This window comes from Mauremys mutica, chromosome 3 (assembly GCF_020497125.1).
Source record: "Mauremys mutica isolate MM-2020 ecotype Southern chromosome 3, ASM2049712v1, whole genome shotgun sequence".
NCBI lineage: Eukaryota > Metazoa > Chordata > Testudines > Geoemydidae > Mauremys > Mauremys mutica.
Genome location: NC_059074.1, coordinates 43,544,320 through 43,564,389, shown reverse-complemented (window position 1 = coordinate 43,564,389; position 20,070 = coordinate 43,544,320). Strand labels below are relative to the sequence as shown.

Below are 20,070 nucleotides of genomic sequence, written 5' to 3'. Positions count from 1 at the left end.
CTTGTTAACCTCTGAGAATAGGACAAGAAGCAATGTGCTTAAATTGCAGCCAGGGTGGTTTAGGTTGAACATTAGGAAAAACTTTCTGTCAGGGTGGTTAATCTTTGGAATAAGTTACCAAGGGAAGTTGTGGAATCTCCATCACTGGAGATTTTTAGAGCAGGTTAGACAAACACCTGCCAGGAATGATCTAGATAATACTTAGTCCTGCCATTAGTGCGGGGGACTGAACTAGATGACCTCTCTTCTGGTCCTGTGATTCTATGATTCAATGAAAGGATCTGGAAGAGAGGCAGGAGGCAGTGGGAAAAGGATTCCCCTCTACCAGAGCCTTTCCTTGCTGCTGCAGTCTTTCCCTGAGGCATGGAAGGGTTCTGCACTGGGGAACCAAGCTTTTCCCCACTGCCTCTCGCAGCTCAGGGAGTCTTTTCCTATGCAGAGGAAAAGAGCCAGGAGCAATGAGGCAGCTGGATGTTACACTGCTAAAAATAGCAGTGTAGATGGTGAGCCAATGCTTTGGGAATTTGAAAGCATATAGAGCATATACTCACACATGTACCCACACTTTTCAGGTATGTCTTTACTCTACTTGCCTAAGCCATGCTCACCATCTATACTGCTATCTATACTCCTGCTAGGGGCATATGCCAGCAGGTACTCTACGTGCCACCGAAAGAAGCGTGTAGTGTAGACATACCCTTCTCTTTATATTATAGAGGCTAATGGTTTCCTGCATGATATCAGAGGGCTTTTCTTTTATTGTTGTAGGACATGGTGAAATCAATATATTTTTGTCTAATTAAAAATAGAGGTAAAAAGTGAAGCGCTAAATATCATGGCTTTGTTTTTAATAAGAAGTAAAATGATTGTTTATTTTGCAGCTGAGTGTGGTGGTCGAATTCATGCTGCTACTTCTGGTCGCATATTGTCACCAGGTTACCCAGCACCATATGACAACAATCTTCATTGCACTTGGATTATAGAGGCAGATCCAGGGAAGACAATTAGGTATATGCTTAATTTCAATTCTTAATGTGAATTGTTAATGTCTATATTTTGTAAATGAAACTCTATGGCAACTGACTACTACATACTACATTATTTTACATTCTGTATATATGGTCCAGCACCTTTTATCATTAATGCACTAGATGCCACAGAACAATTAGAAAAGACATGTTATGTTATGTGCATATTCAATATATTTTAACTTCATTTAAGTGATAAATACTTGCAAAACCAGGTTTAAAATTCAGTCTTTGTAGAAGGCCAAATTCAATTTTCAATTGAATTAGGCCAGGGTATTATTACAGATATTTGTATTGCAGTAGCAGTTAAGCATCCCTGTCAGAGATCAGTTTCCCATTGGGACTATACTAACATGTTAAAAAGACAATCCATGCCTGAAAGAGTTCCCAGTTGAGATTATACCCTTAAATCTTCATGCTAACCTCAGTCCACTCTGTAACTCCCATGTCAATGGGAGGTTTGCCCAAAGAGCAGAGGTAGAATATAGCAGTTATGAATTAACTGAACTTTAAAGAGATTATTTTTTTCTAGGCACTTAACTGCCATTGGTGCCTTTGAAAATCTCCCCCTTAATTGTTGTAATGTGTTGATTTAATAGCCTATTGCTACATTCAACATTACTCTTCTGTATGAAAACCTGTGTGATATGGAATACTCAATAAAAATCTATTTTGTTTTGTTTGGCTAAACCTAGCACAGAATGCCCAGTACCCTGCCTAGAGTGCTTGGACACCAGAGCCTATGGAATTTTGGGTCTAACTTGATGGGTACCTGGTGACAGATTCTCACCTGGAATTAATTATCATAGGCCCTTTGCCTTCAGTGAGGATATGGCAATTAACACCGGCTAAAGAAGTCTATGGTGCTTTTATTTTGCATTCCTGATCCATTAGCATTCTAAATGTACATGACACTTTACAGAACAAGGATAACACTCCTGTCCTGGCCCCCAAGACCCTAAATAAAAATAAGACAAGATAGCATTGCAGGAAAAAGAGACTCTGAGGGTTACTAATGATGACAGGAAGGACTTTCTGAAGAGGTGGGAATTTTAAGGGGAGTGGGAATGTGCAGTGGATAAGGAACAGGGAGACTGCTCCATGTGTAGGATGTAGGCACAAAATATTGATGAGGAGAAGAATGTAGGGAATGGAAAAAGGCACAAGAGAAATAAATGCAGAGCAGTGATCATAGCATCATATAAAGGTATGTCTGAAAGGGACTGCAGGAGGACCTCTCATCCATCCCACTGTGCTAAGGCAGGATTAACAATACCTAGACCATCCCTGGCAGATGTAGGAGGCAGAGGCAAAATGAGGAGCTTTAATTTTATGCAATAACACAATGGAAGCTAATGGGGGGATTCAAGAAGTGGACATCTGGGAACTGCTGAAGTACAGAAAGGACTGGAAGGCTTTTATTCCTCCTTCACTTTCCTGTTCCATCAGGGAGGAGGCAGTACTCAGCTCGTGGCATCTAATAAATACTGCTCACTGACATGGCTATTCATTCAGTGGTAGGAGTACTGATTTTTAGAGGTTCTCAGTGCAGGTTTGCTGCAGTTACCAGGGAATGGGTAAAATAGAACACAAAATCTCACAAATAATGGCCATATTTAGATGGCAGATATTAGCTTGTACTCATGCTTTTTTGTGAAATTGAATATTCAGACAGATAACAGCTGGTGAGCAAAAAGTATGCGAGAGCACTACCAATGAGATTCACATTGTTCTTTACAAATATTCTTATTAATGATCTTTTTAGAGGTCTTTGTGATATTAACATATTTAATGATGGACAATGAAATACCAGTGTTGTACACTAATGAATGAAGTGGAAGGGGACATAACACACCTACAAGATATACAGTAATTGGACTTGTTTAGAATATTACCTATCTCTTATTTATTTATTTATTGTTTTTGAACAAGTCAGAAGCCTTTTACCTCTTAAATTAAAATAATTCATCCATGAATAAACTTTAAACTAGGAAAAGACAAATCTATTAATTGAAATATACATTTTTTTCTTGCAATGTTGTCGTCGTCGTCGTCGTCGTCTTCTTCTTCTTCTTCTTCTTCTTCTTCTTCTTCTCAGAAATAAAATATAAATGTATTCCCATATGACTCAACCAAGTGATGAATTCACTCCATTGCAGGTGAATTCAGTACTTCATTTACATTTTAATAAGAAAGACAAATTTGAAATTAATAAAGAATGAAACGAGGAAATCACAGAACACAACAATTGTTAACTAGAAAACATATTTAATATTTACATATTATCATTCTTCAGAGTGAATCATTTTTTAAAATTAAATTACAGTAAATACAATGCTGTGCTTCTGATGTGTTGCTCCTGAATAGTAACATAGCACTCTGTAAAACTGTTTTTACATCTACTATTTTAACTTTTGTAAAAATGTAGACTACATAATTCCATTGTTATGTTAAAAAAATTATTTAGCTTTTTGGTGGTGAATCAATGACCTAATTTACGAAGAGGTCATGGTTACAGCATCAGTATATAAGGTTCTGGTATTTCCAAATCTCCATGGTCAGACTCTAGCTGCCAAATTCAGAAATCTTTCTGAGATGACATTATCTCTATCTTCCCCTGTGTTTTTAAATAGCCATACTACTCTCACTGATGTGCTGGATATTAATGTTCTTGTACTCCAGCCCTAAGCTATATGAATAGTATTATTGTTTTCAAGGTAACAAAGGTTGAGGGGCCATGCCCAGAGAAATTAGCTTTTATTTTCATTTTCTTTGTTTACTGAATTCCTAACTTTAGACAGTTCCTTGATCTGTAATCAAATGAGTGCATTGTGTTGAATTACCAAATGGAATAGTGATGAGGAATTTATTTAAGTGGATAGTTTAGCATGTAACACGTACATGCACATCAAGAGACATAACTTAAATTCAGATTAGAGGAGGCCCTGTTCTAATAGTTTTAGTGCTACTTAATCCAAAAGAATAAAACCTCCAAAATGAGGTAGTTGCTATTTATTGAATGTTGTCAAACATGCCACAGATGCTCTTTGTGTTGGGAGAGCACTGACATCTTAGAAAACATCTCATTTTGCAGATCGGGGCCTGATACCGGCATAACTATTCATTTCAATGGCATTATACCAGCAAAATACTGATATAACATAGAATGGGCCCAGAGGTATAGTAATCCACATGCTTAATTGTAGTGCGAAAGAAAATATAAATAATATAAAATTCAAGCTGACTATCAGAGCTCAGTGTTGCAATGCCTAACTTTTAGGGGGCTCCCCACCCAGTGAAATTCACAGTTTCAAGTTAGTCACCTAGGCTTCCTGTACAATGCATAGGGAGAGTGAGGCAGCCACCTATCCTAGCCAGTAGAAAATGTCAAGGAGAGGGCATGGCCCTCTTAGGGAGTTAGTTGCCTGGGCTGGAGGGAGGTGCCTGTGTCTTGGGATTCTCAACCATGAACCCTCTCCTGCTGTTTTGTGCTTAAGCCTTTTTTTTTTTCCGCAAGAAACAGGGATGAGGAGGAGTGCCCTCCATTATAACCTTTAGCCCAGTGATTAGTGCACATTTCTGCACATCTGCGAGAAGGGAGAAATGAACCCGGTCTCCCACATCCCTAGTGAGTACTGTACCCTAAGCACTGGGCTAATGGTTATAAAGGAGGGCCCTGCTCATCCTCACCCCCTGCTCTGTTTCTTGCAAAAAAAATGGCTTATGTGATTAACTCCAGAAGAAGATACGCAGCTGAAAATCCCAGGCAGATATAGGTACCTCCCTCCGGTCCTGATGTAGGTGTCAAATTGCCTGAAAGGGGTGGGGGGGGGGTTGAGGGATTTGTCCTTCTTTCCCCCTCTTGGCCATTTTCTGTGAGTTTAGGTGTGCTCTGAGCACACTTACCAGATTGGATCCCAAAGGAAAGATAGGAAGTTCAGTGCCTAATCTGAAGATCCTGCTGAGGCTTAACCAGGAGATATAGGTACCTCAGCAACTAGACTGAGGTAGCTGTGAATATGCTCACTGATAGAAACGTAAGCACCTAGGAGACTTTAATGATGGAAACTCATGTGCCTAGAGAGTCTAGGTGCCTACAGGGTTAGGTGATAGCTAATCAGGGGAGTGAGGGGGTGAGAATCTTTTTGGTACCTAAATGTTGGACTTAAGCACCTATAGTGGCAGATAGGTGCCTAAATCTTCTGTGTAGTTAGCCCTTTCTCTCTAATTTATAGCAAAATGCACTATTCTCTCTGACAATCTGGTTCAAAATGTCTTGTCATTAGACCTTCCTGGGTTTGACACAACTTCCTGCTGAAGTGAGGTCTGGAACTCCTCTATAAGCTTCCTCCAATCATGTGCTTTTGCACAGATACAGGAGCTTTTCCTACTTCAAATAGCTCTGACAGATTCCAAAGGGATCTGTCTGTGTGTACACACACACACACACACACACACACACTTTGGCAACACTCAGAAAACTTGTCATGTCAATAAAGTCTCACTGAATTGAGAAAATAAAAACAGAAAACAACCCAAAGGCTCAGTTCATGTCACGTAACTTCCATATAATTCCGGGTTTTGTTTTTGTTTTTCTTTCTTAACTGCTATCCATCTATTTTGAGATCCAGTGTCTTGAATTTAAGATAATGCTGCATCTAGTTGCCTTTTGGTAGAGGGACTTCAGTTTCCCTTGTGACTGAGGTCTGCTCACTCCCATTAGAAGTACAAGACAATAAGAGGGTTAGCTGTCAAAATGTGGGTAGCCAATCTTAGAAAACAAAGAACAAATAAATGACTATGGCAAACTTACCAGTAAGAAGTAACTATGTCCCTGTTGAAAGACCAGTTGTCCTAGCCCACTTTGTAACATCATTCTGCCATGCTACAATTGAAAACTTGTTTTAAATTGACCACCTCTGTAGTAGAACCTTAGCTTTCATGAATATCTTCTTTTTAATTTCCCAGAAGTGATATTTGAATAGCAATGTATGAGTACTTTATAGCAAAGGGGCCTCTTCTTTTAAACAGAATAGCTTCAGAAATTAGGTGCACTGCATATTCTGTAAAGAAATTGCATCACCTGCATGTTTAAATATCAACTCTAATAAACACAAAGGTTATCCAAACCTGAAGTTATATTTAAATAGTTCATGATAATTTTGTGTTAAATTGAAAATAAATAATAAAGGTACAAAAATTTGTAACAAACATCTTTAAAGGCTATGCTTTGCATATCTTTAATTGTGCATTGTTTCCATTTTGCCTACAATTGCTCTTGAGTGGCTAACCATCTTATATATATGTACTTAAAAACATACATTACAAACAAAAATAGGAACAGAAAATATTTTAAAGGAGTATTTGTGAAAAAAAGAAACAGCTAAAATCATTTCGGGGGGAGGGGCTTAGTTCCTGCAAACCGTTATGCATATTCTTAACTATACTCGTATTCATAAAGTTAAGCACTTGTGTGAGCACAGCTGAAATACTGTGTCCAATTGTGGTGTCCACAATTTGAGAAGGATATTTATATATTGGACAGAGCTCAGAGAAGAGCCACAAGAATGACTAAAGGTTTAGAAAACATGCCATATACTGACAGACTCAGCGCTCAGTCTCTTTTTTAGTTTAACAACAACAACAATAATAAGAGGAGTCTTGATTACAGTGTATTAGTACCTACGTGGGGAACAAATATTTAATAATGGTTCTTCAGTCTGCCAGAGAAAGATATAGCCTGGTCCAGTGGCCTGAAGTTGAAGCTAGACAAATTGAAACTGGAAATAAAGCATACATTTTTTAACAATGAGGGTAATTACCCATTGGAACAATTTAAGGGTCATGGTGGATTCTCCATTACTGGCAATTCCTCTAGGAACCAAGGCCGGCTCCAGGCACCAGCCCAGCAAGCAGCTGCTTGGGGTGGCCAACGGTGAGCAGCGGCACGTCCAGGTCTTTGGTGGCAATTCAGCGGCGGGCATCTCACTCCCTCTCGGAGCGAAGGACCAGCCGCCGAATTGCTGCCGAAGACTGAAGTGGCAGCGGTAGAGCTCCCGCAGATCGCAATAGTGGCTTTTTTTTTCCTTTTTCTTTTTGCTGCTTGGGGCAGCAAAAACCCTGGAGCCGGCCCTGCTAGGAACTACTGTGGGGAAGTTCTAAGGCCTATATAGGAGGTGAGACTAGATGATTGCAATGGTCCCTGCTGGCCTTAGAATCTATGAATCTGTGAAAAAGCATGTGCATAATTCTTTTATGGATTGAAACCCCATGTCATGCTGATGAAATATGTACTATAAGATTTCCTAAAAATAGCACTTCCTCTTTAAGAGGGAGAAAAAAATTTAAAAGCCTTTAATTGCCTCTTTGAAAATCTCCAATTGTGTACTATTAGAATGAATTTAACAATAAAAACTATTATTTGTTTTAGCCAAGCACAAGTCATTGGACTCAATACAAGTGTAACTGTGTGAAACTGAATGACTTGTGATGTACAAGAGGTCAGACTATATGAGATAATGATCCCTTCTAGTCTTAAACTCTGAATCTAAGGATAATATTAACAAAAAAGACATTATGTAGGAGTGTAGAAAAGGAGCATTTTTCAGGGAGTTCATTGTTTTGTGAAACTACTCCTAGAGAAAGCAGTGCTAAATTTCAGTAAGTGACATAAAGTTGTTTTTCTTTAGTTGGCTTATAAAGTGCAAACATTCAAATATTTTCAGGGGACAGATGCAGAAATTAATAAAGATTTGGAATATTTGCTGCTTCTTTTTCAAGAAGCAAAAGCAAAAATATAAAAATCTCTGGGAGGGAGAAAAAAGAGAGAAGGAGAGAGAGATAGACGGGCACTGTACTCTAAAGTTTAACCAGTTTCAGAGTGGTGGAATTCACTTTGAGAATGCCCTGTCTACCATCCTGAGACATTAAAGTCTGGATCCTGTTAGTTTGAGTGGTCAGACCATTTTCCTCAGCTGTTGTTCCATCACAAGAACAGAAAAGCCTCTTAGAGCCTGATCCAAAGCCAATTGAAATCAATAGAACAATTCTTAATCTGAATATATCAAAGATTGCTAGACATTCTACAGACAGGTATGAAGCCAAAATCATACCTCAAGAGGCTTACACACTAAATAGATTAAAGTCAGATGCTGCATCTGAGCTGAGCATCTCTTGGAAGGAAATTGCTAGCAGTTTGTGGGATAGATTTTGAACCTCTTGCCCTTATTGGTGATTAGTTAAAGTCTATGCATACGAGTAGGTGCTTGCCAGTGTGAGCATAATCTATCTTAATGTAAATAGAAATAAAAATAAAATGATTATAAATTAAACACTTTTAAGATATCTGTGTCCATTCTAATACATTTAACAAAACATTGAAATAAATATTATGCAGGCTCAGCTTTTAGTTTGTTTTTACATTACTGTGTAAAATATTTCCTCAAATAAATATATATATATATAGTAGATAGGGTTTTCCCACCTGGGAACCCAAATACAGTATCGATCAGGTGTTTTGTGATATGCATGTTACCTCCTAGTATTTGCTGCAGTTGGACATAATTTAATGTAACACCTAACTAATTCAGCTAGTGTCCTTAGTTTTATTTACATGTGCAATAGAAATGTTGGTTCATGTAGTTCCGATCTCTTAAAAACTTGATAAAGGTAGGTTTCATAGACTTAATGCCTATGTTGTAATGTACAGAGCATGTTACTCTTCCTTTGCAGTCTGCATTTTATTGTTTTTGACACTGAGGTCGCCCATGACATCCTGAAGGTGTGGGATGGTCCCGTTGAAAGCAGTATTCTTCTGAAAGAATGGAGTGGTTCAGCCCTTCCTGAGGATATCCACAGCACCTTCAACTCACTGACGTTACAGTTTGACAGTGACTTCTTCATCAGCAAGTCAGGCTTTTCCATCCAATTCTCAAGTATGTGAATCCTCTATTATCTCAAATACAATCAGGTGTGATCATTCTTGTGTACACAAATACACGTGTTTTTATTTTCTTATAGTAGGCTTGTTAGTTTTTCCCAAAGAGAATCATTTTTTTTTATTTACACAAAATACAGTTATGGGTCATGGTGAGGTTTTAGGATCTATAGTTTAAGTTCCTTTTGTCTTTATTTTAAATCTCTCACTATGTATTTTCCATGGCAGCCTCAAATATTGGACCTATTTTATCTAATAACTAATTTTGTTTCTTAAAAAATGAACTGGCACTCACATACACTTTTGTTTCAGGTGCTTTTTTTATTTACATGTATTTGAAGCTAAATGTATTTCATTTTAACAGTGAAAATGTAAACGAAACCTACACAAAAATATTGTAAAATGCTTGATTTTAAACCATTTGGCATGAATAATTTTGGAATTATGTCTTCAGCTGTGAAGTAACTGCAACTCTAGATACAAGAGTGAGGGTCTCAGTATTAGAACATTGAATGAATAGAGTTTTCCTGTGATATCACGTAACTCTCATAAATGCCAGTAATTTTGGTACATCAAAGGGGGAAAAACTTACTGTCTTTATTCAGTCCAACCACTATGTCTATACACAGTATGGACACAATTTATTTAAGGGCATGTCTACGTGGGACACTCAGGAAAATTAAGTTTAATTAATTGAAGGTGTAAATTTAAACTGCATTATTTAAAGTATGCAATGTCCCTGCATAGACACTCTGGATCAGAAGTAAAGTGGCCTGAGTTCCCCTTAGCTTAACTTTACTTCAGTTAAGCTAAAGTGAACGGGGGGTTAATACATTTTAACTAATGAACTTTAAATTCACACTTTCAGTTAAGTTGGTTTAACTTTCCTCAGTGTCTCATGTAGACATGCCCTAAGGCAGCGTTTCTCAAATGTGGCCACTGTGGCCACATGCATCCTCCAGGGGCTTTTCTTGTGGTCACAGCCTCCTGGGTAGTGATGGGGGCGGGGAGTGGGGAAGGGAAGAAGTGGCCCCTACACCAGGGTCACCAGCAGGGGTTGGTCCCTGCCTCTTTCTGGAACCACAAACACTGTAGGAGCAGGTGACCAGTGTGAGTTCCCCGTCTTCCTGGGGTCGATGGGGCTTGGGCTTTGGGCTTCAGCCCAGGGGCGGTGGGCAGCAGGCTCTGGCCATGTGGCAGTAGGCTCTGTCCCCCAGCCACAGGGGTTTGGACAGTGACCCCAGGCTCCCCCCTCCTCATGTTGCCCTTGGGCCCTGCTGCCTCCTCCATCCCTCAGCCATGCAGCAGGACCCCAGGCTCCAGCCCCAGACTCACCTCCCATCACCCTGACCCCAGCTGCATCCTCAACACCCCCTTCTAGTCCTCCATTGTCCCAGCCCTCCTGCCTCCTTACCCACCACCCCATCCAGGGTTTAATTTGTTCCCCAGCTTGCTGGGGATGAGTAAATCTGCTGTGAAAAGTGATATCAAATATAAAAATATCACTTTTCACAGTAGCAGACTTACTAGCTAGCAAGTCTAAAAAAAAATAATGAAAATAAAAAAACACAAAAAAAAGGAAAAGATGCAGAGCACCTTATTTGTGTTTCTATTCTGTTTAGGTCCAGTAAAGAATAGGGACATCTGTATATTATTTTTATTGAGTCTGCAAAAAACCCTACATAAATAAATTACAATGATTTGGACATGCATATATGCGTATTTATTTGTTTTTCCCAAAGTTAATTAAGTATTTTAGGAAATATTGTCACAGCAACCACCAGCAAGAGTTGGTGGCCACACTCTGAGGCCATCAAAAATTTTGTTGTGAGAGTCCCTAAGGAACTGTTTGTTTGTTAAGCCATGAAATACCTAGGTACAATATAGATGAAGTGGGTAAAGGGTTGAGATGAGTTTCCTGTAACTGATCAGTTTGTCATAGCTTTATATGGGTAGATAAGATATGGCAGGGGCTTGATGAGTGTTTCTTTCCTGTATGGTTAATTATAGAAAATGTGCTGCTATTCCTACCAGTTGAAAATGTTAAATTTTAATGAAGTTGTTTTAAGATATTAGAACAGATAAACACACTTCGTACTATACTATAATAAAGGGAAAGTGAGCGTGAGATGTATAGATATAGATTTAGCAATAAATGTTCTGAAGGAAGGAAGTATTTAAGCTGTTCACCTTTCTAGAAAAGTACTAATATAAAGTACTTGACCTTCAGCAGTTACCATGGTGAAAAGGAGACAAGTTAAAGCTTTAGGATTCAAGAACAGATTTCTGCAGCTTGGTGTAATTTTCCTTTGGATCCGTTTGGTGATCATGCTGGCAATTGCAGTATACGTCTCACTGGAATGAATTGAAGTTAGTGGTGGTGAACTGGAAGTCTCTGCTAAAGTTAAGGAAAAATGACTGATGCTTTAAAGTTTTTGGTTTATGATCCTTGTCAAGTGCAAAGTTGTGTGTGTGTGTGTGTATGTGTATGTGTGTGCACGTATGAAATATCACTCCCCACCTGCTCCCAAAAGAGTTTAGTATTTGGAATCAGTCCTGCAATGTACTGAGCAGTGTGGCACTGATCTCTCAGACTGTTTGAATACATGCTAAACTTTAAGTATGTGAGTGGCTTCCTTGACTTCAAAGTTTAGCATGTGCTCAAATGCTCTGTTGGATCTGGATCAGACTCTGCAGCACCTTGGTGGATTGAGCCTTTATATTGTTTCTCTCAAACTGAATCTATAAATGTGTCTTGAGCTGCTTTCAATTTTCTGGTAATCATGGAAGAAATGAATGGTTTATTATAGGTGCTTGGGGGATGAGTTTTTCATATCCCAAGGATTTTCAAATAATGCATATATTTATGGTAGGCAGTGATTTATACAATGTGACACCTGTGTGTGTTTTATCTTTCATTATATATGTAGGTATAAATGCCTTAAATGGAAGAATGTAAATGGCTGAAGCTTGCAAGACATTTGACTCCATTAAAGGTCCATTGTCTTGCCAGGTCAGCACAGCATGTAGAACATGAGGACATGAACTGACTGGTGCGATTATGTTAATTGTAATCAGCCTAACACTTTTCATTAAAACTTAATTGCCATTTAATCATGCATAAAAGGACAGAAAATGGAGTTCAGTGTACAAAACTGGCCTTTACTCTGGGGTTTAATACATTTAAACTAGCTATTACAAACCAGGTTGTCAATTAACCCTTTCCTAGCAAGAGAGAGAATATTGGGAGGGGGAAGACACTCCCCCCGGCCACTAAATAGCTGTTCTTCTTTAGCCACTCCATAACTTGAAGACATCTTGGTCTCATATGAGTTGATTTTCAGTAAGGCATAAGCACTCTTTTGGTGCATTCCACTTTACTGAATAATCAATAAAAGAGATAAATGTTAACCATAAACATTTATAGTGTATTTTTAACAAGTCAGATTATAATTCTTGCATGCTTACTATCTTTGGTGGTTTCATTTTAACACTGTTTTTAATATTCCTAATTTAACTTTCTAACTCTTTTTTCCCCTTTACACTGGATTCTCATTTGTTACTATTTATAAGACCTGTGCTTTGTCTTAAAACGAACCATACATTCATATTTTCTATCACTGATTTAGTAAAGGTTGATCTTTATGATCATATTGATCATTGATGTAATCATTATATTGAATACAGGACCTACTCCCATAAGTTTTGTATTAAACGAGCTATTTCCAGGTGGTTTCAGGTATAGTCAGACCCATCTGTGACTTTCTTGTATGCCTTCTCTGTGGGTTTAGAATCCTTCTTTTTGGTCATCCGTAAGCTTCCTCATTGTATAACTGTATAAATCATGTTCGTCTCTCTATCTAAATCTGGATCAGCAGTGTAGCTGTTTCCAAGATACAAAACTATACTGATGAGGACTTGGGGCCATTCTAGCAAATTAGAATAAGCAGAATATTTTGCTTGTTTATAATTCCCACTTTCTCATATTGGAGGAAGCTGCACACTAAATAAGGTGGCTGAGGAAGATGTGGCCTTTGAATTCGTGTATGTGGAAGACCCTGAGGTATTTAGTCTCTGTTAGGAAAGATTCAGGTGGTAATTGCTGACATGCTCATTTTCTGGTAATGATGGGCATAGATGTATTGACCTGCTTGTAGAATTTCTGATATCTGGTGCAGTATATGAGATCAGTAACTACCAATTTTCATGTGGCTTCATATGTTATATTTTAATTAAATTATTTATTATCAAATTTACTTGTTCGTGAATAATTTGCATATAACCATAAACTTCATCTTTAAAAAATGTGTGGATTTAGTGCTCATGTTGAATTGTCATCCTCTGAAGAAAAACTCCTGTGTTCATGACTGCAGGGCAAGGTTCCCCCTCACTGCCCTGCCAATGTACCTCAATCTTAATCTGGGAAGAGTTGCTTTAGGGCTAAAAACTATAGTTCAGGCTCCAAGACCAGTACAATTAAAGCACAGAATCTGGCCCTTAAATTCTATCCTTTCTTCTGCTTCAAGTGATTTTTTTACAGATTTTTAAAATCTGTTTGTAAGCATGAGGACTCACCCCTGCAGCGCCTCTTGCTGGTCTCTCAGGGAATTAGCTCAATTTCCAGCCTGGAGTGCCCTCTGCAGGCCAGTGATCTGCCTTACCGCTTGCTGTTGGCCCCCATGTCCCTCCCTGGACCTGGTGCCCCTTTTACCTGGGATGCTGCCCCCTGGCAGTAACCCCCTTGCTCTCAGGTCTCTCCTCCCTGGGAAACCCCCACCCGTTATCCCCACCTCGCCTCAGTGTATGGCTACTGCCAGTCATTGTCTAGCCCCACGCCCTGGGGCAAACTGCAGTATCAGCCAACTCATCACTGGCAAGGTTGGGTTTGGACCTGCTGCCTTGGCCTTCCCCTGGGCTGCCCTCTGCAACCCCCAGTACCTCTTGGCCTTGTGCTATGCCGCAGCCTGGGGCTTTCCAGGCTGGAGCTTCCCAGCTCCTCTGCCTTTCCCCAGCCCTGCTCCACTCAGGTACCCTGTCTCTAGCTCCCTGCAGACAGGCCCATCTCCCGCTACAGGCAGAGGGAGAATCAGTGGGGTACTGGCTCACAGCCTTTTTATACAGATCAGCCCAGCTTTTAGAGCTGCTTTCTCCAGCCACAGCCCCCTCCCAGGGCTGTTTTTAAATCCCTCAGGGCAGGACCGGGTAACTACCCCGCTACACTGTTACCTTTTTTTTTTTTTAATTGTGTATGGTACTTGTCTGCCTCCTAGGGTAGAGATATGAGATCTTGATCAATAATAAGATTGTGAAAAATATAAAAATATTAAAACCAATCAATAGAAGAGTTTATCACCAAGTTTCCAACCCAGTGCACCTACCTGTAGGCTTCAGGGTATCTTATGTGACATATGCACACTTGCATATACAGTTTTACCTGAGATGAAAGAAGGAATGAAAAAAACCTGCTGATTGGGAGATTGTGACACACTTTTCTTGTATGGAAACCCCCGCCCCATTCAAACACATTCCAGACACTCTGGGAGCATGACCAACCAAAACAGGACCAGTTCATATTTTGTTCCAGGAAACAGCAATTAGGGGACACTTGTTGGAATCAATTGAAGAAATTAATGTGTGTGTGTCTATCTATATCTATATAGATATATCTATATCTATATATCTATATACATCTATATAAATACATCTATATAAATTAACCATGCTGCCAAAACAACTATTAGAATTAGAGGGTACTGAAGGAAGTAGCTGAAGAAACCTCGGAGCCACTGCCAATGATACCGACAAACTCATGGGTGACAGGGGAGATCCTGGAAGACCAGAGAAGAGTTAGCATAGTGCCCATCTTTAAAAATAGGAAAAAGGAGGAACCAAGGAACTATAGACCAATCAGCCTGACTTCAGTACCTGGGGAGCTACTAGTGTAATTTATAAATCATTCAATTTGTGAATATCTGGAGGAGGAAGGGGGTAATCATTAAAAGCCAGAATGGATGTCCCGAAAACAAATCATGCCAAAAAACACTTGATTTTCTTCTTTGACAGGGTAACTAATTTGGCAATAGGGGGAATGCAGTGGGCATAATATACCTGGACTTCAGCAAGGCTTTTGACACAGTCTCCTATAACAATCTGATAAGTAAGCTGGAGAAATGTGGGCTCAACAGCACTACCATTAAGTGGATATGTAATTGGTTAAACAACTGCAAACAAAGACTTAATTAAATTAATGGAATGATGTCGGATTGAAGGGAAATCTCAAGTGGGGTTCCACAGGAATCTGTTCTAGTGTTGTTTAACACCTTTATTAATGACCTGTATCTAGGTATAGAGAGCATACTGATCAAGTTTGCAGATGACACAAAGCTGGGGGCGTTGCCAATACTTTGGAGGATAGAGCTAAAATTCAGAGGGATCTTGATAAATTGGAGAAGTGGGCTGCAGATAACAAAATGAAATTCAAAAAAGACAAATGTAAGATGCTACTCTTATGAAAGAAAAATCAAATGCACAAATACAGAATGGGTGAAAACTGGCTTGGTAGCAGCACTGCTGAGAAGGATCTAGGAGTTGTGGTGGACCACAACCTCAACATGAATCAGCAATGTGAGGCTGTTTCAAAAAAGCAAATACAATTTTACTTTTCATTAAGAGAGGCATAGCATGCATGTCACAGGAAGTGATAGTAGCACTCTACATGGCACTGGTTAGGTCTCATCTGGAGTACTGTTTCCAATTTTGGTCACCGATGTATAGAAAGGATGTAGAGAAACTGGAAAGCATCCAGAGGTGAGCAAGAAATATGATCAAATGGATGGAATGCAAGCCATCTGAGCAAAGACTGTAGGATTTGGCTATGTTTAGTTTGGTAAAGAAAAGATTATGGGGCAATATAATAGAGGTCTTCAGCATCTTGAAAGGCTGCTATAAAAAAGTTGGAGAAAAAATGTTCTCTTTCTCCACAGAGGGCAGGACAAGAGGCAATGGGTTCAAACTACAGCATAGCAGATTTAGATTAAATCTCAGGAAAAAACTTCCTAATGGTAAGAACAGTAGGACAATGGAAAAGACTGCCTCGGGAGGTTTTAGATACTCCTTCACTGGCAGTTTTCAAAAGGAGGCTGGAGAGCCATCTGTCTTGGATGGTTTTGATAGAACAAGTCCTGCATCTTGGCAGAGGGTTAGACTATATGACTCTTGCAGACTTTTCTAACACTATGATTCTAAGTGTTGAAGATCTAAAGTGATGAACTATCCTAGGAAAGGGCATTCTAACTTTGCAGTACACTTCAGTAGGATCTAGCATAGCATCTGAACAAGTATTCACATCAGATACAGAAATTGTGGTCATTCTCAGCCAGAAAAAAAGCAATGGGTTGTGCTGAAAGGTGAGCTATAAGGTGGGGGGTTATTAATGGAGTTCCTTGAAACCAGTGTTGTTCAGAGTTTTTATTAATGACCTTGGCATGAGACGTAGGTGTGTGCTAATGATATTTGCTAAGGATGCAAAGTTGGGAGGCATTGTCAATATGGAGAAGGATCAGAATACTATAGAGGGAGATCTGGATGACCATGAAGATGGGAGTAACAAAAATGGGATGAAATTCAGTAGTACAAAGTACAAGGTTATGCACCTAGGGTCTAATAAGAAGAATTTCTGCTATATGCTGGGGCTCATCAGGCAGAAGTGACAGAAAAGGAGAGAGATGTGGATGTGTTGATTAATCACATGACGATGATGAGCTACCGGTGTGACACATCTGCAGAAAAAGCAAATTCAATCCTAGGATGACCATGCCAGGGATTTCCATTAGAAACAGAGAAGTATTAAAGCCATTATACAAGGCAATGGTAAGACCTCCTTTGGAATATTGTGTACAATTCTGGTCTCCCATGCTTAAGATGAATTTAAACTGGAACAGATACAGAGAAGAACTACTAAGATTAGCATGGGAATGGAGGGTCTATCTTATGAGCGGTGACTAGAAGATCTTGGCTTGTTTAGTGTAGGAAAAAGAAGGTTGAGAAGGGGATATGAATTGCTATTTACACCAAGGGACAGTGTTGGCACAAAAATAAATGGGTATAAACTGGCCATGAACAAATTCAGGCTGGAAATCAGAAGTTTTTGAACCATCAGAGGAGGGAGATTTTGGAACAGCCTCCCAATAAGAGTTGTGGGGGCAAACAACTTAATTCATGTTAAGGGAGAACTGGACACTGTATGACAAAGTTGTTTATGACAGTAGGGAACAGGGCTTGGCAGCCCTGGGGGTCTCTTCCAGTTCATATCTTATGTTCCTAAAAGCTCATGCTTCAGGGCTTCAGCCAGTCATCTGCAACAGTCAGAAAGGGATTCCCGCCCCCGTCCCCATGCATTCTTGTAGGGTTTTTTTTATACTTCCTCTGACACATCAGAAATGACCATGGCTGGAGATGGGATACCAAACAGAGTGGGCCAGGACTCTGAGGTAACACCAAGCATTCTCTCTCACATGTGTTTAGCTGGTGAGTTCTTAATCACCATATGGGTAACCCTGAAATTTTTCACTTTTCTCTACAGCATAGGTTGTGGATCACTTGTTGGGATTGACCCAATATATCTATCTTAGTCAATTCCCTGCCATTGCACTTCACTCACTCCAGTTCTCTTCCCGTGGCACATAATAGTTTAGTCTTCTGTGGGCTGTAATACTTTAGTCCAATTTTGGTTGTTGGGGTTAGTATGTGGGTTCTGGGTGGTGGTGGTGACCTGTGATAGTCTGACTAGATAATCTGATGGTCCCTTCTGACCATAACTCTATTAAGGCACATAGGAATTTCCTGACACATAATTAGATTCTGTTACAGGTGAATGGGATATCAGTGCAACTGGAATTGGGCACAGGAGTGGCATTCTCTTTTAAGTCTTACCATTTTGAAAAACTAGTTCTGGATCATTGATTGATTGAACACTGTGGCACATCACAAACTACGGGTTTGTCTTGATTAGGAAAAATGATCAAAGTTAGGTTGTAGGCATACATATAAAACTATTGTTATGAGAACCCCAAAGGTTCTGAATTGAGAATATACCTTTAAATGTGGGTGCTTATCTGAATAAGTATCCTGAAGTAATTCAACAGATAATTAGCCATTTTCTAAACAGATCCTGGTTCTCTTTGCTGTTCTCCTAACAGTGAGCCCAGGAGCCCAGCCAAGGGGATGAAATTATTTTTGTGCTCAGGTTGGCCTGTAATTGTTGGGGTTTTTTACATGTGAAGAAAAGACACTTTTAAAAATTATTTATACAACACATTTAAGTCTTGGAGAAAATGCAACAATAAACAAACAAATATTAAGCATTTCTTGCCCACAACTTTCTTTACAACATGACTCACCAATTATAGTAAAAAAAAAAAAAGAGAGAGAGAGAAACAAACAAGCAAATTAACACATTAGTTAAATTGGAATAATGACTCGGGAGTCACTGCCATTGCTGTTGACACTTTTGTTGATGCCTTTTTCCTTTAGCAAGAGCTTAAGCATCACTGGCTGCACATTGAACACACTTGTCAGTTTCAAGCACCACAAGACATAGTCTGGCAAAGTCTGTTTCAGTAATGGCATCCGTCTCTGGCTCTTTGGATTCTTGCTGAATACATGACTGGCTAGGGAAATGTCTATGGTGACTGTGGTATATCTTTGCTGGACTGCTAGTATGGTGCCTTCTGGAAAAATATTTTCCTATTGGTGCAGATTTACTTTGGCTAATATATGCCAGTGCTATTCGCACTGCTTATAGTTTAGGTTGTGGCAGCATTTTCATTATAAAGCCTTCATTTCCAGGATTTATAATGTGACTGCAAAAGTTTGATCCATGACAAAATTGCTCAACACTCTCAGCTCAACAAATTCAGTTACAGAAAAAAAAATCCTGATGACTGACTGACTGACTTCACAGTACTGAGGGCGGGAGGGACTTTACTACTACTACTGATAAAAAGTGCAGCTGCATAGGGCTCCCCACTTCAACAAATGTTCTAGGGTTGAAAGGAAAACAAATGCTATCCAGGGCCATGAGTCAAGGGAGTCGATTCCTCCAGCACCAGAGGCTTTGGCTCCAGCTGTTACTTCTGAATCCACCATGCCAGTGCTGAGCTGAAGACTCTTGTTGTGACCCCTACGGTGGTGTTATCAATTCCACATTGCCATTCCCCTGGCACCCAGCCCCAGTGCCTATTCTACTTTGGCAGAATTTGTGTAGGAGGTCATTTCTGAGAGCAGTCTGCACTGGCCCCAGCACCATAAAGGATGGATTTGGAGGCCCTTCAAACAATTCCTGAGACAATCCATGTATTTAGAAGCTCCACTATCTGTCTCCTGCTAGTTCCCATAGAAACTGCTACTGCAGATACTCCAGAACCCCCAGAAGTAAACACTTTTATCCTTCTATGATGATGTCAGTGAACCCAGTCTATTTCTGGGGATTATACATTCTATTCTAGGAGGTGAAGGTCTCCAACCTCTTCTCAATGCAGATTTCTCTTTCATCATCCAAAAGGGCACATTCCACCACCTTTGCCTCTACCGCTTGCTGAAATTTCCACAGTGGAAGAACACAAACATATTTGTGGAACTAGAAATGAGGTGATAAACATCCAGGGTGAGTCAACTCCCTGCAGGATGATCTTGATGCACAGATATGACTTCTTCGCATGACAGTAAGATTCTCCTGACCCCTGACAATCTTAACCCATTCAATGAACTTTTCTTAAAATGGTTCAGGGCTTCCAAGCTCCACTAGAAACACTGCAAGCTAATTGGTACTTTTGCATGATTGTCAGTCTACTGCGTTTACATTTCTCATAATGGAGCCAGACTGCTTTTCTCTGGTGTGTTTAGTGTTGTGTGAGTTTTTAAAATAACTTTACTGGAAGTATTGCAATTTTTTTGTGCTTTATTCTTGGCTGTGGTGCACCGAAATCCTTCTCAAACTTTTGCTGCAATCACTTGTCCCTTTTCAGTTTTAAGACAAAACAGATGGGACTTTTGCTGCTGTGTCTGTAACTTACAGACCTAAGTTGCTGGACAGCCTGTATTATTTTT

At 39.6% G+C, this 20,070-nt stretch overlaps 1 protein-coding gene across 1 annotated transcript in view; it reads left to right on the top strand.

The window, feature by feature from the left end:
• The window catches only part of CSMD1 (CUB and Sushi multiple domains 1), a 1,651,174-nt gene that overhangs the window by 1,288,587 nt on the left and 342,517 nt on the right, over nt 1–20,070 (top strand). The window contains exons 26-27 of the mRNA XM_045010124.1: nt 882–1,008; nt 8,760–8,962. Coding sequence (XP_044866059.1) covers nt 882–1,008; nt 8,760–8,962 — 330 coding nt within the window. The remainder of the gene's footprint in view (nt 1–881; nt 1,009–8,759; nt 8,963–20,070) is intronic.